The sequence below is a fragment of the Thunnus maccoyii genome, chromosome 5, assembly GCF_910596095.1.
Source record: "Thunnus maccoyii chromosome 5, fThuMac1.1, whole genome shotgun sequence".
NCBI classification, from domain to species: domain Eukaryota; kingdom Metazoa; phylum Chordata; class Actinopteri; order Scombriformes; family Scombridae; genus Thunnus; species Thunnus maccoyii.
In genome coordinates, this window is record NC_056537.1 from 12,625,854 (window position 1) to 12,649,627 (window position 23,774).

A 23,774-nucleotide genomic window follows, 5' to 3' on the forward strand; every position below is an offset into this window, starting at 1 on the left:
GCCTTTTAATTCTATATTCAGTGAATGTCCACTTGCTCCTTCTATTTGCTCTGTAATGCCGTTCAGCTCCATATAAAATATTTGTGAGTGGCCTTCATCCTGCACCATTTGTGCCTTAGACCACCATTGATGTGGTTTGCTGTGTCCCCTTGCCTTCTGTGGCCATCGCTGTGCTTTCATGCGTGTAAGCAGTTGGTGGGGAGCTGTGTCAGTTCATGGTGTTTATGCTGGAGGGAAATGCGATCAATCACTGGCCAGGGCTGTTACCCAGGTGCCTGAGCACAGCCTTGCAGAGTCATCTCATCTCACCTTCCTCCTGTTTATGACGGGGGAGCTCAGGGTAGGGCCTTCAAATTACCTTCCCCTGAAAAATCCACCTCGAACTTTACACACTTAGAAAAATATATTTGAGGGGAAATAGATACAGTGTATGCCTGCATTAGTAGTGATAGAAATCACAATTTTCTGCTAATCAAGCCAAGCACCTTGGAAATTGAGTAGCAAAGGTGAAGATGTATATCATTTCAGATCTCTGTAGGAATAATTAAACAGTTGTGTGTACAAGTTACCAACTTAATATCCGCATGTTTCCTCTTCCTGAGACGAGCCACAAGCTGTGAAAGAAACAGCAGCTTTCCTCAGATCACAATCAGCTAATCTTCACATAATTAGGAGGCAAGATGCAGCGAGGCTCAGTGACGGGTTTTAATTACGTACACTCTCAAACAGTTTTTTACACAGGACCAACAGGAGAACAGTGGAATTATATTAATCTGTGTCCATTTTACCTCTGGTCCTTCAGGAGTGACTGATACATCAGTTATACAATACTTGACCAGGTTAAGCAAGAAAACGAGTGCTTTTTTTCTTTTTCTTAGCTGTACACATAGAAACACATGAAGATAATTTTCCAACTATGACAAATCAATAAGCAGCAATCTGTTTTAAACCTTGAGACAAAAACCCGCATGATTTTAACAAACATCATAATATAGCAGAGTGGGGACTGAAACACTGCACTTCAAGGTAGAAAGGGTGAAAGAGGTTTTTGAGAGGAGGCATCAAAGAGAAATAGGGCACACTGAAGACCGAGCAGAAAATGTGCATAGCCTGTAGGGAAGTCATAAAACCAAACAATCAAGCACACAATGATAAAAAAAAGCTTTTGAAACAAGTGAATGTAAAATACTTTGGGGCTAAAATAACATGTAAAAGTTACATCCTTATGAAAAACAGGATGTAACTTTCCATTTGGATACTTGTTAATTTTTTTTATGTATATATATATATATATCTGCTTTACATATTTAATCATTAGAATTTATCATTATATGTGTATTAGAATGAAATATTGGAGTAAATCTTTGAAATGTACACTTCTCCACTAGATCTTGACTTGTCTTTGTGTGTGAAATCTTAAATTTATCATGCATTTACATACAACATATGCAATACTGTAATGCTGCAAGTGGCCTCTCACGTACCGATGTTTGTTTCACACAGTTGACCAGTAGCTGCACTGCTAAATGTGCAAATTTTAGTCATTGCAACTAAGAAATGTCACTTGCATTAGGTGCTCAAATTAACCTTGATTTGACCTTTACAAAAATAGAAAGGAGTTTTTTTTTTTGTTATTTTTCTTTACATTCTTTTAAAGTGTTACATGTTGGCAACTTAGCTTAACAAACACTACATTTCGATAATGACACGTATCCCGTCTACTAATTTTTCTGAGAACACACACAAACATAGGTTTATGAGATACAGGCTACTGGTTGCTACAACAAATCTTTAAAAGGACAGCAAATGGTTAAAAAGTGCTCACTTGGTAAAAACAGTCTGGAGAAAACGTTACTGGCTACCGTCGAACTTTACAGTATTCTGCTTTTTAAAGGAACAGTTCAACATTTTATTTATATAAGCTTTTTCACTTTCTTCTTCCCTCTGATTCCAGACTTTCGATTCCTTTAAGTGTACAAGATGCATTTACTGGGAAAGCTAATAGTGTTGCACATCATGACACATCTTTGAATGTAACAGAGTGCTGAATCAAGAATCAAACGCAATGCATTTTGACTGCCAAAACTGTAACACATTAACACTAAAATCACTACTAAGTGTGAAGTCTGAATGAGGAGGAAGATTGGCATGTTGGATGCATTACCTACCTGTGCGTTTACACAATGTTCTTCAGAGCAACAGGTCTTAAAGTCAATAACTACAACACACTAATCATGGTAATATGAGGCAATTTAGAATAACAGGAGAGTCTCCGTGTGAGGTAACGGTTGCTTGCGTTGGATCTAGAGCTTGGAGGAGTGAAAGGACAGACCGTTGTACATGTCAGCCCTGAGTCTGGCCCACTCTGCCATCCTCTGGACGGAGCTTTTCTCTCGAGTGAGGATGCGAGCGACCTTATTCAGCTTCTCCTCGTTCCTCTCCAAGTAGCGGATGCCCTCGGCCTGCAGCAGGTTGAGCTTCTCCTGCCGGTTCTCGTCCATGGAGATATCTTCGCTCATGTGGGGGTTGAAGCGGAAGTAAGCGTCGCGAGGGAGGAAGGCGTCAAGCATGGCGTGAACCTCTGGAGGGGAAAGATGTGGGAGGGAGGACGGGAGGTGAGAGCGAGGCCGCGAATGAATGAAAAATTACATTTTATGTACGGAGTCAAAATCATAAACACACAATTAACTTCCTAATTGTCCCAATATGTACAAACATTCAAATATTGTGTTAAGAACAGGGAATGCCAAAGCTGTCAGTGTTATGACAGCACTGCATGTGTTACAAAGCGCTCAGGGCTGAGAAGTGTGAGATAATAACGAATGAAAATATCTGTCTTGTCTGTCTGAGACATTTAAAATCAACAAAATACGAATGCATACAAACAGGCAGTGGGTTACAATAACAGGGTAAATATGCCCTAAGGATCCCAAAAAAGGTGACAACAAATTTCCCACACAGCCTGTGTTCCCACAGTAGTTCAGCAGTTTAGTCCAAACATGGATTCGATTAAAACTAGCTGCCTCTGAGGTCGTGGAGTAAAATCCCTCCAAAAAGTAATTTATGTGAATAGTTGAAGAGTTTAAGATACTTATATTTCTTGTATTTTTATAACCAGTCAAAAAAACTGTATTAAAACGTCAGAGTTTGAAGTTATACACTGAAGAGTTAAAGTAAGATAAGTACAGCTATAAAAGTCCTGAGATGAGATAAGTTTACTCATCGAATAGATAACACATGTGGTTAATTCTAGAGATTAAATATGTTTCCCTATTGTATTATAATTCATGCTGTTTCTAGTATTTACTGTGTTCAATCACAGACTGTGTGTTTCTGCTCCTATCAGCTGTCAGACTTATCAGTGGAACAAGTCAGGCGCTAACTGTTAAAAATGGATTACCATGTGGGTATTGGGATGTAATTAAAAAATAATCAAACAGTCTTTCATTCATTGTCTGCAGCTGTTCAAAATAATGACATCACAGAGTCAGTTTACACAGTGACCAGGTAAGTTATCTTCCCGATGCTAGATTCTTCCTTTTTTGATTGGCAGGTAAATATTAAGACTACAGAATGATTGTATTTCAGGGTAAACTATCATTCGTTCAAATACAGATAAATTGTATGAATCTGTGCCAAAAGTCTGTGTTGCAGTTAACGATATATCCATGAGTGCAATGGGCTCTGAATACAGGCCAGAATTAGGCATTAATAGGTTACATTTATACCGTGTTTCAACCATAAACCATACAAGACAATATTTGCAGATAATCATACAAAGCAAATGTTGTGAAATCTGGTTGTGAGTTCACAGCTGTCCCACAAGATCTCAGCAGAGATGTGACTCGATCACTTATGTAAGATCCTGGGACAGTTTTCCAAAATACATTATTGACATACTGTAGTTAACATAAGGTGAATTACGAGGCTGGTTCAGAATCAATTCAGTATCATTTCACTCCTACTGGAGAATTTTGAGACTATATTTTTTTTAAATTAATGATCTAACATAAATATCATAATTTTCAGACACCTGGTAACACGTTTTTGATATAGATGACAGGTCGTTGCACAATGCTACCAACTATGTAAAACCTGTAACGTGCATTTAATTGGTTGTTTAGCAATAATAACGTCAAAGAATAATGTTCCACTCGCAACTCTTTAGAGCAACAACAAAAGATGTAAACCTGTAAGCTGTAAGATATACTGTAAGAGCATTTCAACAGCTTTTACTTTCCTTGCCTGTAGGTGGCTACTGTGACATCTACATTTGCAGGTCTAAACCTCTGCTGTTGCTCTCCTTTGCTAAAGGTGGCACAGGTTGGTGGATGTAGAAGTGGTCTAGCAATGACCCAAAAGGGAATTTAATCTGCAGCCTGCAAAGCACGACTGAGCAAGTTTGTGAGTGAGTAACAAGCCACGTCCATAAGGAGTTTTATTTGCATCTACAGTGAAACCCCATTAAATCAACTTTGTCTGTCCACAGTAACAAACCGAGCTCCACTGATACACCTACAAGAAAGTAGGAGGCTTGTGAACACTGGGACGGGAGGGAAGCTTTTGAAAAAGAGAAAATCTGTGATAAACACTCTTGCTAATCTGCTGTTTCTAAATAACAAAGCCTGCCGGAGAGCGAGAGGGAGCTTAATCCTAAATACAGGAGGAACAAGTGCAGAGTAGCATCTAGGTCACACGCTGCACCACAACTGCAGCAACAAGGAGGGGGCTGAGCCAAAATTAGGCACAGCAGAGGTGCCCAATGTCCAGAGGTGATAAGAAGATGGAGGAGGTTGCCACGATGGAGGGCCAAAATGGGATTTATCCAGACCAAAGTCAACCTGCAGTGCAGTATTTTCTATACGGATGACATTAAAACCCAATTCCTTCCCTCAGAAATAAACAGGGAGCAAAATTCATTCCACTCTTTGTGCATTATTATTACAGTTAGCAACAATTTAGTCTTTAGGAGTAGACAATAACATAAATGTAACTAAATCAACATTGCAAACAATATCAACCGGTCACCAGTTATCCATCCATCCATACCTACACTGTACATGTCTGTCATATTGGTGAATTTCAGCTTCTGACCAGTATTATACCATATAAAATAATTTTGCAGATTTTCGCAATTTTACACTTCACTAGTGGTCTAGTAATGTTTAAAACCTCACAATCATCCATATATCTGAACACTTTTGTAGGAGTGTTTGTAACTGTGATTAAGCTACATTTTTCATGAGGTATTCACTTTGTCTACCCGTCTTACTGTAACACTACTATATGTTATTATTGTTGTTTTAAAAATACATTGTGTAAAAAAAAAATAGGATAATATAGAATTAAGAAAGATACAATTGTGTTTTCCACATGGTTTAGGGGTCAACAATTTCATTCCCCATCTCTTCTCAACCCTCATTCCCTGTCCTCTCTAATAAAAGGGCATAGAATTGCCAAAAAAATATTTTAAAAGGGAGCAAAATAATGAAGACTCATCTCCAAATCACACAAGGTACCTTTAAGAGAATGCAGTGACTGTCACTTACCCTCAGTATCTGTGGCACTGCTGATGACATTAGTGAGTTTGGTTTTGAGGCTCGTGTAGGTGGTGCTGTTCTTGCCAGGAGTTTCGAAACGGCCCGTACCCAGTGAGACCACACACTCCAAGGGTGTGTTGGGCCACAAACACTTACACTCATGGACAGCCAATGCTGTGGGGTTGTTAATGAGTAGACCTCCATCCTGTGCACAAAACAGAAGAAGTGTCATGTTATTCACTCCATTTACAGGCTTTCGATGGTGTTTTCTGCCAAGACCACAGTCAGCGAAACCAATTAATTGGCATTAGAAACATCAAAACCTTTCATGGATTTTAACAGTCAATACATGACATTTTTGAAGAACATCTGACAAAACAAAAAGAAAAGTTCCAGAGCTGCTTGTAAGTCTACAAAGCACAGAGCTAAATTGTTGTTTTTTTCCCCTTTTCTCCCCCTTTCTTCACAGTTTCAGTCACACTGGCTTTGATATCGAAAAACTGCCCAGGAGTGCTTTTGCTTTGGATCCATAGTCTACCCAAGGCAATGAGGGAGTAACTGGAGAGGCTGTGGGGATTGTTGAATAGGCATGAGGCTGAGGGGCCGCGGGGCTGCAGGCTGGCAGCAGGATCAAACACACAGGGGCCAGTCCTCATTAAAGAGGCCAGGCTGGGGGGTGGGAGCTGCGGGGCCCCAAGTGTCTAGGGACACACTAGGGGGAAGAGTGCTTGTTTATGTGACTGTGGTGTATGTGGATGTTTGATCGAAAGCTCATGCCTGCTTAGAGTTAATGCATATAATAATGTGGGTAGGTGTTTCTGACAGCATATGTCACATGGATTCACACACACTGAGCCTCGATGGGGAGGGTCGGGGGGTGGGAACATCCCATCTTTCCAGTACACTCCAGCAGTATCGCAGCCTAACGACTGTTCTTTACAGATCTGTGAGAGCACACAGTGTGATGGGGAATATAAGGGCTGCCTACCAAGGCAGAGGTCTGCTAATCATCTGGGGAGTTGAACTGAGAAATTCATCAATCATTAATCTAAGGACCAAGAAAATAAAATTGCAAAGAGAATTGGTTATTGTAGTTAGACAGGGGGGACTACATCAAACAATAGCTCCAATGATAAGCAGGTGCTTTGTGAGTGACTTGTTGTGGCTTTTAATATAGTCGACCTCTTACAAAACTATGAGTGACATTGAGAAATCGCAGAAAATTCAGCAAAGCAGGTAACTAAATAGAAATATATCATTGTTGGATAATAGTTTAACAAGACTAAAAGTCTGCAGACATACTTGGAGCTCTATGAGGCAGTACTTAGCTAAATGCAACCAGCATGCCAATATGCTCACAGCATGCTAGCAATGAAACTAATACGCTTATGTTTTGCAGGCATAGTGTTTGACATGTTCAACATCTTACACTGTTTTTTTGTGTGTTAGCATGCAAACATTTACTTATTAGCACTAAACACAAAGTACAGCTGAGGCTGATGGGAATATCATAAATTTTGCAGGTATTTGGTCATAAACCAAAGTATTGGACAAATTAAATGGCCGTAGAGGGTAAGTTAAGATACACACACACACACACACACACACACACACACACACACACACACACATATATATATATGTATATGTGTACATAAATTTTGTGACAGTGTATCTAGTAGATGTTGAGATACGCGTTTCATTGAATGGGTGACAACTTTAGCCTGCTGATGGCGCTATAGGAAAACTCAGGGGATCACCAACGTCTTTGGGATTTATCCTCTGGGAATCATTGATATCTGAATCAAACAGCAATCCATTAAATAGTTGTCGAGACATTTTACTAAAAACAAAAATGTCAACCTCATGGTGGCACTAGAGGAAGTCATCGTATCACCAAAGCCTTTCAGATTTATCCCTTAGGGACCATAAGTGTTTGTTCAAATTTTCATGGCTATTAATCCCCTTGTTGTTGAGATATTTCAGTGTGGACCAAAGTGGTGGACTGACAGAACAACAACCATAGAGCTATGATTCCAATGCAGCTATAAATGGAAGAAATTACAAAAGGCAAGTGTCTCTAGTCCCTCTGAGTCACACTGCCTGATAAAGGAACTGCCTGTGATGTCAAAGAAATCATCTGATATTGTACAATATGAATCATTCAAAACATTATAGTTACTTATTAACTGGGAATCTCCTGTGAAAGCCAAAGCCTCAGAGAGCACCCATCTCACTGGCTGAGATTGAAGTCACACAAAGAGGGTTTCACTCTGCCACAAAGCATGGAGGAAATGCTGAGGTAGCTGTTTGTCCAAAGTGCGTCATTATGCGCCAGTAGGGGTGTCTGGCAGACCAAGAAATGAATCACAGAAAAGGGAGAAAATGCCTGGATTGAAGTTGCTCCTAATGGAGACTTAGAGGGACTTGCACTGCAGTAAGCACCCCACGAACCCAGCTGGAAACAAAACAACTAAGCAGTTTTGTTATCGCTCACACCACTGTGAGTGACTCCATTTTCTGAACTCAGTGGCAATTATGGCAACAGGCTGGGTCCAGTTATGGGTTCTTTGTGCTGATAGCTGGGGGCGAGTTTCACCAGCACAGTGGCCGGCCTTGCACTCAGAGCCAAGGCATGCAACATTAGAAGTCAACTGCACAATGCTCTTGTGAGCTGGAAGTTGAATGCTATAACTTGTCTCCATGTCAGTGCACCTGCTTGGGCAATTCAGAGCTAGTGAACATCGAGGCCTTTACGGAAAGTCTGCTTTCTGGCAGTAAAAAAGCTTTTTGGTGCCACTGGAAGACTGGTGGGTTTTCTTTGTGTGTGGCGCTCATAACTTTTCGAAGAATTAACTATTTAGAAGAAAAAGTCTTCTTCCACAGCTGTCAGGAACAAACAAGTCTCCTTGTAGGAGGTACCAGGTTCAACCTACAGTGAAAGCAGGTTGGCAGATGCCGGCAGTGCCACTTTAAAGCCACTTTTCTGTGAGATATTCATACTTGGCCCACATCCACATTCTCACACAAGGGTTTCTTGAGGCCAGGGCATATTTGGATGAGGAGTTAAGTTTGAAACAATGATCTACTTAGGACAAACTGCAAATGAGCTTTGCATACAGAACGGCCAAACTCAAGCTTTCTGTCAAACACACAGCATGATGCAAGGCAAAGGTCATTTCCATTTATAAGGATTTAGAGCTGTAATGCTGCTCGTACTTACAATGACCCAATCTCACTGTGAAAAAGTGGCATGTGGCAACGGATAAATGTCCTTAGAGGGTACAATCCTGTCAGTCGTGACCATCTGACGGATATTTAAAAAGAGAGTTCTGATTTTTAAAATGGCAAGTTTGAATTCTGCCTTCCTGAAAGGCTTAATGATTTCCTGTGACAACAACCCTCGATTCCGGTAGAGCATCTTTGTTGATACTCCAGAGGATCATAGCCCCTCTGGCCTCATCTTTGCCCCTCCCCAGAGGCTAATGGCTGGTTCAGAAATCAGCTCCTCATTTTCCTGTAGCTTGAATAAAGCAAATTTGCAACTAATTAAGCCTTCTACACCTATGGAAGCATGTTTCACATCTTCACATGGCAAATTAAACTGAAATCTGTCTTTAAAAAGAAACTGCTCTGACAGCGTGTTCTGAAATGAAACTACTGAGATGATATGAGCCGTGATAAATAAACAAAAAGAAGACATGCACGATTTACAGGTCCCTTGCATTGCTGTTTGAAATTTCTCAGCTGTCATTAACTTTTAGGAGCTTATCTTCATTGTGCCAGTTTAAGCTGTGTTAGAGGGGGAGTGTTGATTTGAATAGGAAAGGGGTGCTATCGTCAGGATCACTAAAAGTCATTTCACGCCCCAGTGTATGTCAGCTCCCATTAGCTGGGACAGAAAACTTCATCCTGTGTGCCTCTATATCTCTCTGCCTCTCTAACCCGTGGGTAAGCTTCAATGCTGTCTTGAGCAAGGGTCATTATGAGCGGCCACAACACAGAAGACAGCAGAGTGCTTACTTAAATCTAAATGAGGTGAGCCTTCGACGTACATCTGGTGTAGCATTCACGTCACAGTTCCAATGAGCGGCTGTAGTCATTACAATTTCATCGTTGGCTTCTTTGACAAGACTGGACTGAGGGGCGCTGAGCTCTCTCATGATTTATTATGTGGCTCTGCCAATGAGGCTCCCTTCCCTCAAACGATTAATTAGGAAAGCGTTACGTAAGTCATGGACATCTGACTATGGCTGTCACAATAACCAGACTGTTTTCCAGAGATGGTCATTCAATCGAAAAAGCAGATCATTAGGCTGCTATAAAAAACTTGTGCTCTCTTGAATATTCTAAATACTTTGCAGTGACAGTCTCAGCCACTGTCTATGTGATCAGAAAAATTAAATCTGCTCTTTGAATTCAATCAATTGCCTCGATAGCATCTAAACCACATAAAAGCCACCACTGTTATTAGCAAGGATGAGAATGACAACAGTGTTACTGTGGTGTAGGAGTGCTTAGGAGTGCCACTCCTAAATGGTGGCTAGGTCAAGTCAAAGGTCTTCATGCCATATTATAGGATTACGTCGACCAGTTCTCCTCTTTGCCTTTTTGCTTTATAGGCCCCAGAGGTCACATTGGGGTTCAAGTCATCTTCCCAGGCTGTCAATGGAGGATGGACCCATCTGTGTGAGTGCCAACTTTGCCCCAGGCAGAGAAAGCAATTGAGATCTACTGTGCACAGTTACCTTTTCCCACACTTGGTGAATACATGACCACACATGTACAGCCAGTATTACAACAATCAATCATCCCTGCTGGCTGTAACCACTGAGATTAAACTGTGACAATTCTTTGCAGTGCTATAAATGGGCGCAGAACCCCTTTTCTCACATTTACTTGGTCTAGATTCCCTTGAGGCTTTATGTACATATTTGATGATTTCATATTCTGAAGCGTAATTTTGCTGTCAATCATCTATTGTGCAATTTACAGCTAATTTCCCTGCTGTGCAAAGGAGATGTGACTGAACACAGACTTGCATATCAATACATTGAAATGCAAGGTTTAACGCTGTGATTTATTCCGAGAAATCTCATCTGGAGTCACTGCAGTGTGCTGCTGTGCACTCTGTTAGGCAGTACTGTGAGAAGACAAGGGGGTTAGAGACAGTGGAAAAGTCGGGAAAGTCTTCACACAGCAGTCAGTCAACATAATCAGTGGACAGGCCTAATCCCCAAACAAGTGTGCCTGTGCAATCGAGTGTGTGTGCCTGTTTGAAAACATATGTGTACAACAGAACAAAAAGAGCAGTCAGTAGAGGAAACAGAGGTAATGTGACAATGAGAGAATCTCTGTGTATGCGTTTACACTCAAGGGACAAAGATTTGTCTGAGGAGAGGAAGATGTCTGCAGCAGGGCTCAAAAAGTCTGAGCTCCATCCTCCAACAGCCTCCAGGCCGAGCTCTCGGGGCTTAACACAGGAGGAGCTAGCTGGGATGAGGAAGTGGCTAAAAGCTTAGATTTATCCTCTCTTGTTCCCTCTCTGAATCCACCACCTCTCTCCTCTCTGCTTCGTATGAGTAGCACTGCGGTGCTGAGTGTGTAATTTGTGTAAAAAAAATGACCACTAACTTCACCTACAGTGGCCTTTATGAGGAAAAAAAAAAAGGTAAGAAAAAGCTGATCCAAAAGGTTACAATTCCTTGAACTACACTTTTGAAATGGCACCGAATTACTGGATAGGCTCTGTCTCTTTCTCTACTTCTCACATAGTTCAAACAGTCTGTTTTTGAGCCAAAGCTGCCATGTTTTAATGGCTCATTCTTTCCGTCATTCATTAGTGACAAAAAAGTATGGGAGTGCTGATGTGACGTACTCCATTTCTGGCTGTGTGAAGTCTCTCTGCTGAGCATGGTGCCATGTTGGGTCGCTCAAAGCTCGCACTGGGGTTGGTGGCCCAATAATCCCATGCCTCTCATCAAATGCTGGCAGAGGTGGGCACAAAACACGCTTCCATTCCTCCCCATCGCCTCAGGAGACACCATGGCAACCAGGCGGAAAAAATTGGGCCCTCTTCGCCATTCCACGCATGCTCTGGCATCCATTGTGAAATGTCTGAAGTCTTCTACTTCTGTGTTCTTTAGCGCAGAGATAGCTGAGAGAGCTTTAATGTGGAACATGCACATCCTCCTTCATCTCTTCTATTTTTTGGCTTTTTTTCCCCCCCTTGTTCCCTCTCACTAAAGCATCCTCTCCATGGCTGTGGTAGCAAGTGTGAGGCTTTGATAATGCCATGGCTGCTGTGCTTCAAAGGTCTCGCTCCAAGTTACAATTTCCCCCAAGTTACCAGTCTGAATCCAGAGTTCTGGCACCGCGAGATTTCCATTCCAGCCTGCAGAATAACAGAAACATCTACAAACAATCATAACTTTTTTGAAACGCTGCTTGAAAATTCCAGCATTCGTTCAGCACATGGTGTGGCAACTCTCTTGCACTCACCGTACAAAAGGGTGATTGTTTGAGGCTTGAATTAAGTGGAAAACTCTGTGGGCGTTCGTGGAAAAGCGAGATGACTCTCTCTCTAGGGAATCCTGACATCACACACACACAGCACGTTATGCTCATGACTGGTTTTAGTGGTGTGAGTCGCCAGTAAATAACGCCATCAGGCTGGGTGGCATTCTGGAGGTGGCCAGACGTTCACATGGAAAATTAAAGTGGCTGAAAGCTGTGTGAAAAGGAACTTATTTTAAAAGATGTTCTTTGAGTTTATCCAAGATTACAGAGTCAAATTATCTTTAAAAAAAATTAAATTCAATGTTTTTCTTTTTCAATTGTTCCATTACCTCACATATTATCTTTCATATCCCTACAGATTGTTTTCCATGGCTTTGATAAGATTGTGAAATGTTCTTCACTTAAGATTTTAATTTATAAAATCCAGATGATTAATGTTTTTGAGCTACAGCCAGCAGAAGCAGAAGTTGTTATGAAGTTATGAAGCCAGCTCCTGACATAAACACAGAGAAATTTTGTTTCACAAAGCACAAACAACATTCCCTCTTCTGCCTCCTTGCCACACTTCCTCTATTACAAAAACCCTGGTATTAGTGTTCTGATATTCACAAGTCTGTCATTTGGAATTGAATTGAGTAATTGAACAGAAAAAAACAAAACTAAATCTAGTTTCTCTTCAGTCATTGTGAATATTGGTAAAAACAGTCACAAATATAAAGGGGATAAAAAGTGGAACAACTGAGCAAAAATACAAATCACACCGTAAATGTCCCTCAAGGTCCCAAAACACATCCTGAAAATATTCCCCTAAGATTTACCAGCCTGAAAAGAACGAGCGAGTATGGTAAAAAGTACTTCTTACAAGGTCAGGAACACTGATTCAAATTAAATGTGTTAATTATATTAAACTACTGATGGCATCTCATATTCTCACAGTATGAGGTTTCCTGCTGCCGGCCCACTAACAGTTTGGAATAGCAGTTCCATAATTAGATTGTCTTTTCATTCTAACGAGGCAGATGTACCAGTCAAACAGTTGTGTGTGATTAGGGAAGCACTTCATCGGGATAATTTATGCGTCTCAGAATAGGGTGAGACCAGCAAGAAGGCAGACTGGGGAAATCTCCCACCACAGGTGGGTTTTTCATCAACCAGTCTCTTTCATTCTCTCCCCCTGCACTTCCCCATTCACCTACACAACAAACACAGCTTCCAATTAAGAGTGTGGGAGCGTGCCGACAGAGGATATTGCCTTTGATGCAAACACATGCTCATTCACGTGTGTATGCGTGCCATGCTGCATCTGTGTTGAGTTTCGTCGGAGCCTGTACAGTACATCTTTGCTCTGAATGTCAATTCAAGGAGATACTGACATTTTGATATGACAGGTCAAAAACAGACTTTGTCAACCAAATATTGAAGCAGGAGTGAAACACAATGACTTGTGTATGAATCTATGTCCTGTGTACCTGTATCTCTTTTCCTAAAGCATTTAACTTAAAGCAATAACTGTTTTGACCAAAATAATATCTGCTGTTTTCTGAAAGTGTACTCTTACATATGTGATTTCATCTTTCTTCTGTGCTCTCTAACTAAGCTCTTACTTGAAGGTAAGGGCAAACAGAGTAGCCACATATACATATTGATCAGTAAAATGATGGAGTGGACTGGGAGTTTGTTATGTTACTGAAGGCTAATGCATACTCGTTTAATGGAGATGGATTTAAGCGTGTCTCACTGCGACTCTACCAATCACCCCTCTGTCAAAATGAAATTGACTGGAAATAAACACTGACAGGAAGGAAATGGAGTTCCTCCCCTCCTGCTTGCTTTGCAGAGGATTTTTCTCATTAGGCTTTTCAAAGTCCTTCAGACTCTCCACTGTCAACATTGACTATGCAGCATTTAAACCCAGCAGAGCCAACAATAATCTGTGTTACTGTAGCAGGGGGAATGCAGTTACGTTGTCACTAGGTGTGTAAACATACTGTGTGAATGTGTTGCAGGGTGATGCTGGAAGAGAGCCTGAGTACAAAATAACCCTTCACAGAAACAGTAAACATGAGCTATCAAGCAGAAATTGTAGCAGCCATGAAAAAGTCTTTAAGAATCACACAGTGCACACAGATACCCCGAGGCACTGAGAATTGTTGATTATTATAATTGGCGCAGCTATAATGCCTAATGCTTTCACCTCTTTGCAGCCAACTTTATTTACACATCATAGCAGAAACCTTTCAGATTATTCAAATTTAATTGAATAGAAATAATTACAGGGTGAGGAATGGAAGAGCTTTTTAGGAGAAATATTATGTTCACCAAATTGAAAATGGTGAGTTAATTAACTGAAACTGACCAAATATTAACTTGGCTCATGTTGACCCAAGGAACTCAGAAGAAAATGTCTGCTGATAGTTGAGGTGGTTCAAGAGGTCAATAAGTGACATCACCTTTAGCTTGAGATTAGCCCAAGAAGACCTGTACAGTAAATATGCACACACAACTACTTTGGAGACTTGACTATTGATTGAGTAGGTTTGATATGATCAGGCAAAGCAATGCAGATATATACGGCTCATGTCCTGGTTCTGTGTCTCAGACATTAAATCCACCTCTGAACTACAGTGGAGAGTGTCAAAAGTCTGTTGACTATCCATATCCATCCACTTAGAAAAAAAAAAACAATTTAAAATGGCACAAAAATAATGGACTTGGCAAGAATTGATGGAGCTACATTTGTTGGACTCCTCTTGAGTCAAGGAATTCAAATATGAAGTTTGGAAAAACTACGCTCTTTGATTCATAAAATGGTTTAATGAGGATACAAGCAAAAAATAGACCTCAGAGTTTGTCATATTGACTTCAAAATGTGTGTATAAATTGTAATGAAACACATGTCTTGGTTTGACCTTTACTAATATGCCAATTTTTGTAAAAAACAAACACAAAAACAAAAACTGACCCATCTAAGGGCTGGCAAAGACGCCTAAAAGACAACATTCAGCATTGAATATGTTCTGTAACTCCAACACGTCCTCTTTGTCTGTAATGATGGTGAGATCTAGGAATTAAAGCTTATGTAACAGTTGTGCTCATAACAATCATCCTTTATAAAAGCATCAGCTAAAAGCTTAAAATCTAAATGTAGAACGTAAATCCACTGCCATGGGTCATAAAACTTTACCTCCTCAGTAACAAATACTGACAGGAGATATTTCGGAGATAAACTGTGTTAATTAATCATCAAGCTCATCGTGTTCAGTGACACTCTCCCCCTCTCACTGTTGTAAATGGGACTGACCTGGTGGAGATCATTCCCCAAGGCGAACTCCTGGAAGTACCCAGGGGCTGCTGAGGTGGCTCGGATGGCCTGCCAGAGCTGGTGCTGGCAGCCCCCTAGGTAGTGTGAGCGCACCCCGGGCAGTAGGTTGTAGTTCCTGAACACATAAGCCTTCAGAGGAGTGCCCCTGTTCACAATGGTGCTCACTGCTGCCACCTACAGGTAGAGGAAATGACATACTTGACTGTCTGCCAGTATGAGGCAGCATTTTACAACTGAAATAAAATGCTGGTTATACAAGTTTACATTTAGATGATGAAACCGTGAACAGAATATGCAGCCAATAAGCTGTGCATGTGCCAAGAATAATATCTCATACTCAACTCAAATTCAGTCTGAACAATCAAATTCAATGACAGTAGCATGATATCCGGATCAATGTTCTGACAGATCAATTTAATATCATGTCTGTTCCCTGAGGCTCAGAAGAGTCTGCTGACATATAAAATTCGACATACTTTTCCATCCACACTGTCTTATATGGCTTTAGAGTGCATTTTTTCTTCCAATTGTCATGCAGAGGTATGCAAGACTGAGACAGAAATGGGTGAAGGCTCAGTGGTCAGTGCTAGATAGATCAAGAACAAGAGGGAAGAATGAGTCAGTCTTTTAAAACTCACCTTGGGGCATTCAGGGTTTCTCACAGTCTCCACCAGGAGGTGTGAGCCCATTTTCTCTCTGTGGAGAGGAAGATAGGATGATGTTATTATCTGGCTTTGTGAGTCGCGGATAGTAGTATGACTTCTTACAGATTTTTTCCCTGCAAGCTATACTGCATATCAGTAATTGGAGCTTGAAACCCTTTTGTGAGCAGCTTAAATCTTTAAGGACCAGGACTAATGGTTTTATATGTTTTGTTAACCCACAACGTTAACCCACCCAACGACAATTTCTGTAAACTTGAGCACGCAGTAGAGTTTTTTCTACAATATGTTTTTCCTAATTTTCTTATCTGCTGCCACTGCTTTCCACTCGTGTTATATAAATTATCTTCCCATATTGTGTGACACGTGAAATTTGCTTTAGACAGGTCATCCATCACAATGTACATAAATACACTAAATAAAACAAAATATTCACTTGTAGACTTCATAATCAAAGTCTACTATCATTTTTCCTTCTTTCATACTGTAGTGAAAATAGTACAAAAATAATGGCTGACTATCTCACAAATAAAGACATTATGGCTATTGAACTGTTCTACCATGTCACTATTATGGCATTTTAACATGACTCCAGCTGATCTAGGCACATCTCCCCTCCGCCATCAACAAACACAGTGGAACTGACTTGAGGATGTTCTCCCAGGCTTCGCTATCATAGAAAGCATGGTTCCAGCCCATCTTCACGGTTCCAACAATCACGTTCTGCTTGAAAACGTCTGAGCCCAACTTCCGGTAAAGATCATCACATTCATTCAGCGGGATTTGGAATATGCCCAGCATGAACCCTAGAATAGCACCTGAGGAAAAAAACAACATAAACATTTAAAAAGGGTAAAGGGACTTAGAGGTACTGGTAAACCATTTATACACATGTGAAACAACTCAGCAATGCTAAGCTGAACTGGAAGAATCTTCTTTATTTTATGGTGATTTACTATTCATACACAAACATACTTTTGTGAACAGGATGTACCAGTATAAGAGTTTCCATCTCCCTCAGGAATGCAAACAGGGTCATCCCAGTAATGTACAGCTAGCTGTTCTGTTACTCTCAAGGCTAGCTGTGGTCTAACGCACAGTGACAGAGATGATGGGCTGCTAATTGCCTGAAGGATTATCTATTCAGAGTAATATTATCCTTGGCTGATCTATCCATAGGATGTGCATAGGATTCACATGGTTATTACACTATAGGCAAAGACTTCAACTTTATAATGACTCTTTTCTCTTCATGATTAATGATTCCTGACTGGATTAACAAGGTACAACAGTGCAATGAGGGCAGAGATGGAGTGTACCTGAATAATGTGGGCAATCAAAACGGCCAGATGTGGCCCAGATGGGTTTTTAAATGTGTAAGCATCATTTGATCCAGCAGGGGGATTATATTATACTTTGACAACATTCACTAGATCTGAGAATGAAGTACCTCCAACTGGTGGAGAATTAAGACTGAGAGAACTGATATAAACTGGGCACAAAGAAACTTCTGGTGGTGATTAAAGGCCAATGTGCTCTGCAAATAAAATGCAGTTTTTCAATCTGCTGTAAAATGAAAACAACAAAGTGGCAGATGGAAAGGACAGTTTGAAGATAGTCCACAGCACCCCCTTGTGGTGATTTTGCATACTGAAAAAAGTATGAGTCACCCTTTCAATTCCTGAAATATAACCAAATCAGTATCAATAATATAATTCTATGAATTATTTAAGAATCTGAACCTTTTTAAATGATTTACTCTGGCCCAGCTTGACTGCATATCAACAGGGTTGACATTAGAGTGGTGTTGGTGGAAATATTGAGGTCAAAACAACAGCATAGCAATAAATGGGTCAGTGTGTGATCATTGCTGCCAGTCCTGGCTGCAATGTCACACTCTGTTCTGATAATCCACAAGCATGCATACACATACAGAAGTAGGGCAGGAGGACAACACACCTGTGCTGACACCACAAATATAATCAAATAGTTTGTAAATGGGTTTGCCGGTCAGGGCTTCCAGCTTGCGTAAAGTCTGAAGGGCAAGAAGTCCCCTGAAAGTACAAAGGCAGACAAACACAAACACAAAGAGCCAGAGTTTGATAAAATGACAAGCAAAGCATATAAACTGGCTACAAAGACTGATAGCTGATAGATTTAATCTTTAATAACAAAGGCTAATGGGATATAAAGCCTTATCTTTGTAGTTGACTTTATTCTCTATACAGAATGGAACTGGTAATAGAAGATTCACATTTTAGCTTTTAATTGCTTTTAAAAATATTTTGACATGACCTTGGCTGCAGTAAATGCTATTTTTTGACATCAGTGAGTCACGTCTTACAAAAAAGAAAAAAGAAAGAAAAAAATCAGAGCTGAGTCTGTACCTTAACCCTCCTCCATCTATGGACAGGATCCGTACGCCCCGGCCTTTAACTGGTTTTTGGTAGCCCACCAGGGCGAGGCCTTCTCTAACTGCTGCCCTCAGGTCTGGATCATTGGCCTGTTTCAGACGCAGTAGGCAAGGGATAACGTTCTCCTGAGGAACACATAAACATATAGGTGGTGGTCAGAAATGGAAATGAAAAACACAGATGGTCAGTCCGAAATTGGCCTGGCAAATTTCTTTGCACACTGTGGTAACGTGGAGGTGGATCAGAACATTGTGAGGGCAGGGTCTCGAGTATTAAGCAGATTGAGCTAGTTTAGTTAGCCATCACTTTCATTTTTCAAGCTGAAAATGATACATTTTACATGCTGTCATCTTTACACTCCATTATTGTATTTGTCATCACAGTCACGTCATTCATTTCATTACAAGTCATACACACATTTTGGGGTCAATATGACCCCTGCCAAAAGTCAAAATTTGAGGTCTATTTTTTTGCTTATATCCTCATTAAACCATTTTATGAATCAAGGAGCGTAGTTTTTCCAAACTTCATATTTGAATTCCTTGACTCAAGAGGAGTCCAACAAATGTAGCTCCATCAATTCTTGCCAAGTCCTTTGTTTTGTGCCGTTTGTGCCTACTCAGTCAATAGTCAAGTCTCCAAAGTAGTTGTGTGTGCATATTTACTGTACAGGTCTTCTTGGGCTAACCTCAAGCTAAAGGTGATGTCACTTATTGACCGGAAACTCTTGAACCACCTCAACTATCAGCAAATGTTTTATTCTGAGTTCCTTGGGTCAACATGAGCACACTGAATGTTTGGTCAGTTCCAGTCAATTAACTCACCATTTTCAATACGGTGAACATAATATTTCTCCTAAAAAGCTGTTCCATTCTTCATCCTGGCTCACTGTTTCACTCAAATTGGCTGGCTATTGACAAGTCTTACCATTTTGCAGGTGATAGTTTAATCTCAATGAACTTGGCAAAGAAGGCAAGGTAAGATCATTTTAATTTGGGAAATGAGTGAGTATTTGTGTGATCGCAGCACTCAGGTGTTTTCAGTCACAAACACACCTTTAACACCTTGGTTATAAATAAAACATGATACTTTAAAACAACAACCAGCAGAATCTGAACCACCCCCCCCCCCCCCCCCCCAAGCTTTCAAAAAATAATCTTCAAATGATATGCTGAGGTAAACACTGCTCTGGATGCTCTTGATTTTTCTTAGAGGTTTAACCTTTCTTACACTAATAAAAGTGGCCTTGGTTGGAAATAGGTTAGTACTAAATGAGGACCTGACGCCATCACAGATAAAGCTCTGACATATAGGCTATACATGCTATGCAGTCTGCATGTAGATGCCGAGCTCTGACATTAAACAGAGAGCAGCACAGAACCTGTTGTCACAGCTGACAAAATGACATTTGCCTGGCATGGGAAAATTCCCAAACACAAGCAGAAGACCATTATCTACATATTTACATGGTACAACTATTGATCAATTCATGCCAGATATAACATGATAATGTATGCAACATCCTGATACTGTACAGTATCAGACATGTTGCTGACAAAGCCTCAGGATGTTAGAATTCTGGGGGAAAAAATGTTTTAAAAAAAGTGCCAGCCTGTGCAGATAACTCACCTTGACTGCAACACCACGAGTCTCTGGAAACTCCAGGAGGTGGTAGCTGAGGTCTTCCACCCTGCTGATGTAGACCCTTACATCTGATGCCCTGTGAAGAGCCTGCACCAGAGCCCGAGTTCGATTGTCCACACTAACCCTGGCAATGATCTGAGGGACGAAAAATACCAGCAATGTGCAATCAAGTTAGGTCTAGACAGTGTATGGCCCCCTATAAAAAAATAACTCTACATTTTCATAAACGATATCACACACTAAGTTATAAATATTGTCATTTACTATTCATGTTCCCTTCTAAACTGGGGTTCAGGAGCAATCTGTGAAAAACATTTTAAATGTCCCCAAGAAATGTCCAATAAAACGCTGAACTAAAACCCTCACAAGGACTGACTTGAAGTTGCTGTCAAACAAAGATTGCTTCATTTATAAAGTATCTACTTTTTTTTTTTAGCAAGGTCAAATATTCTTTGTAAAAACAAACAGATAATATATCAGTAGGACAGTCATTGCTAAGGGGCAGATTTGATATTGTAATCAATGCATGTATTTAACCACTATCCAAAAGTAAATTGGGTTATGATAACAAATGAATAAATGCCCTGAAATTCAGCCTGAATATGCTGTAACATACAAACTCCACTTCACTTATTATTACAAAATATTACGGACAGTACTTGTTACCTTGGTGGTACCGAACCCTTCTCTGACCTATGGACTAAATGTAACAATTTAACTAGCTTAGTTTCAAAAGCTGTGTTTGTGCTATTTGCTGGTTTATATATTATTAGTTTGCTCAAACCATCCTCCCCATAAACTGCATATTGGGTGTGTTTATATCTCCACAACATAAAGGCCTGTAAACACAGCACACAACTTCTGTGGACCCCAAACTCCACCAGGGAGTTATTTCTGAAAATAGATTCCCAGAACTGGGGCAGCATGTCAGCACACTACACTACCACTAGACATATTGAATAGCAAGAGCTCCGGTCAATGTGTGATCAGTGGGCACCCTGCCATAATATACCAGATACTCAGAACTATCTATGTGGGCATCATGTTAAGCTCAAACATAAACTGAGACACAAACAAACAAGGTTGGCATCAACAAAGACAAAGTGAAGAGTAGACTCTACAGTAGTAAAATAATGGTTTTAAATGCACATTCATTGGATAATTTTATTGCTGGTTACTATTTTATCGCAAATTCCTTAATAAAATATTGCGTTTTTGTAGACCTACCTTTTCCCTTTGGAGTAGAAGCTTCTTGGCTTTCTCCTCTGCAGCCTTCTGCTCAGTACTTATCGTGGCCTCAACCTGTTTCACCGGTGCAACTTCAACCTTCTTCTCCTCCACAGTGGCACTCTTGGACTCTACTGACCTGAACTTTGGGACCAAGGGTGCAATGTAGCTCCCCACAAAGGCTTGCACAGTGGGAGCTGAGTAGGATAGGTAATGTCCTAAACCCTTTTTAGAGGAAGGTGGGGCAACTGGAGCAGCGGAGTGTTGTTTACCAGACAGTGGCATGAGGTCACTAGTTTGTTGACCCTGAGAGGAAGCAGAAGAAATGTCGACATTGTCTGCTTTCTTGTCCTGAGTCTTTGTACTGCTGCCAAAGTATGAATTAATGTGATGAGCCAGGTAGTTGTAAGTTTCATCCAGGTTGACAGAAAATGAGCTGGGATGGAAAAGTGCGGTGGTTTGTTTGGAAGGCGTGATCTTGCTCTCAGTATCATTTGATGATGGTTTAGGCTCCTCTGACTTCCTGGCAGAACCAGCTCTGATGACAGGAGCAATACGTCTCAGCCTTTTCTCCTTAATTTCACGCACAGCCTGAATTGTGTCAGTGACAGTTGCTTGGGTAGAAATGTGAGGAGTTATGGAGGTAGTGGCACTTGCATCAAATGAAGCAGCAGGCGCTGGAATAGAGGGACTGACAGAGGATGAGTTAATTAGAGGTTTGGGTGTAGTGGATGTAGAAGGAGAAGCAGCAATAGTGGGAGAAGCAGCAATAGTGGAAGCAGGAGTAGGCGGGATCTCCTCAGCTTTTGGTGTTGATTCAACACTTGTCTCGACATGTTTCGCAGCCTTGAGAGCATTGGGTTTGAGTCTAGAAATTTTGGAGAGAAGTTCTGTATGTGTCCCACTCACAGCTTTAGAAACTGTGTCCAGCGTGTTCCTGACTCGCGACATATGTTGACTCAGACCAGCAGACCAACGTGAGGCTGAAGTGTTCAAATAAAGGGTGCTGGTATGAAGTCCAAGTCTGTGTCTAACTTGGTTAGCTCTACAGAGCCATCCCTTACGACCCCTGCTCCTCGGGTGGTGGACGTGCTTCCAGCTGAGATAGCCAACCTTATTGCAGTAAGGCTGTTGTACATGAACCCTGCAGTGAGAAGTACCAGAGAAGGGAAGCGGTGATGCTGCTGACTTGCGAGCATGTGTTTGCCACAAGTGAAATGCTCTGCTTACTTTCACCAAAGTGTTTGGAGCCCATCTATGACTCATTCTTATGAGTTAAAAACATCCAATGGCACATTAGGTCTATGCTCTCCCTTTTCATTAACCTGGTGATGAAAAACAAAAAAGTGATGTTTAAAAGAAAGAAAGAAAATGATGAAAATGACACATGAATGAATAAGTATTGTTCACCTTTCTTCACAAGCGAACCTGTTTTGTAACTGATCCTAACTGCGAGGAAAACAAACTAACTTCTACTTAGAAAAACATATTTGAACACCAGCTAGCTCCGCTAACACAGGCTACCGCAGCTAGCTAAGTCGCTAGCATTCATATAGGCCACAAAAAACATAACAAACCATACCAGTCTGTTTATGTCGTCGTTTCATGAAAGCCAGGTATCCTTAAGTCCTTTCATTAAGTCACCACCCTCCGTTAACATTAAGACAAAAATATAAGGACGTACGGCGACGCATATACGGTCATTCGACCTGACAGTTGATTTCCAGAATGACGTGACATCAGTCAGAAGAAAAACAATGATCATGTGATCACCATGTGCTCTGCAATTGGCTGTTTATCATTCGGCCCCTTAAATGGAGTTTGTTGATTGGTTGAGACATTTCTCCCCACCGTTAACCGCAACAGATGATCAACTTTTTATATTTACCAGAGTACGCCGGCGTTCGCCCGGGTAGGCGGAGGCAGCACTCAATATTAAAAATGTGTCCCCACCCTTTCACTGAATTTAGGCATAAACAAATGGAGCGCCACGCAGACACTTATAAATGTGATGACATATTATTTACCCAAATGTAATAATCAATGTAAACAAATGGCAAGGGATAAAATTACTAAATATAGATGTAATAATACATTTTTGTGTTACACAATGAGTCTTATACTTCTAATTGGTAAATTTCACATACAAAAGACAATATTCTGTCTTTCTCAAACATAAATGTTTTTCTGCTTGAATTTATTTTGTATATGGATACTTTAAGACTTATGACAAACAAGAAAAGTGTTTGTGCACTGATGTATCATGAAGAATTATGTGTTACCTTGACTAACTTTATGTTGTCTTTCATTGTTATTATTGTTTACTTATTTTTGGGGGTACTATTTGATTATGTTATAAGGATCTTATAAGTGTTATATATTGCTTTATTCATTTATATATATATATATATATATTACATATTTCTTATATTTTATTTACTTGAAA

General features: G+C 40.5%; 1 protein-coding gene and 1 long non-coding RNA gene across 2 annotated transcripts; one reads left to right on the forward strand and one right to left on the reverse strand.

The window, feature by feature from the left end:
• Window positions 1-681: 681 nt before the first annotated feature.
• On the reverse strand, window positions 682-23,099 carry LOC121897842 (calcium-independent phospholipase A2-gamma-like). The gene is made up of 10 exons (XM_042412594.1): window positions 22,911-23,099; window positions 21,329-22,653; window positions 20,087-20,236; window positions 18,431-18,582; window positions 18,003-18,097; window positions 16,690-16,861; window positions 16,020-16,077; window positions 15,361-15,555; window positions 5,550-5,745; window positions 682-2,581 (listed from the first exon to the last, which is right to left on the reverse strand). The coding sequence occupies exons 2-10, from the start codon at window positions 22,592-22,594 to the stop codon at window positions 2,304-2,306; spliced, it is 2,562 nt and encodes an 853-aa protein (XP_042268528.1). The 5' UTR covers window positions 22,595-22,653; window positions 22,911-23,099; the 3' UTR covers window positions 682-2,303.
• Window positions 2,609-5,018, forward strand: LOC121897843. Its single transcript, XR_006096295.1, has 3 exons — window positions 2,609-3,507; window positions 4,324-4,408; window positions 4,490-5,018. It is a non-coding gene; the product is annotated as an uncharacterized LOC121897843 (long non-coding RNA).
• Window positions 23,100-23,774: the final 675 nt, after the last annotated feature.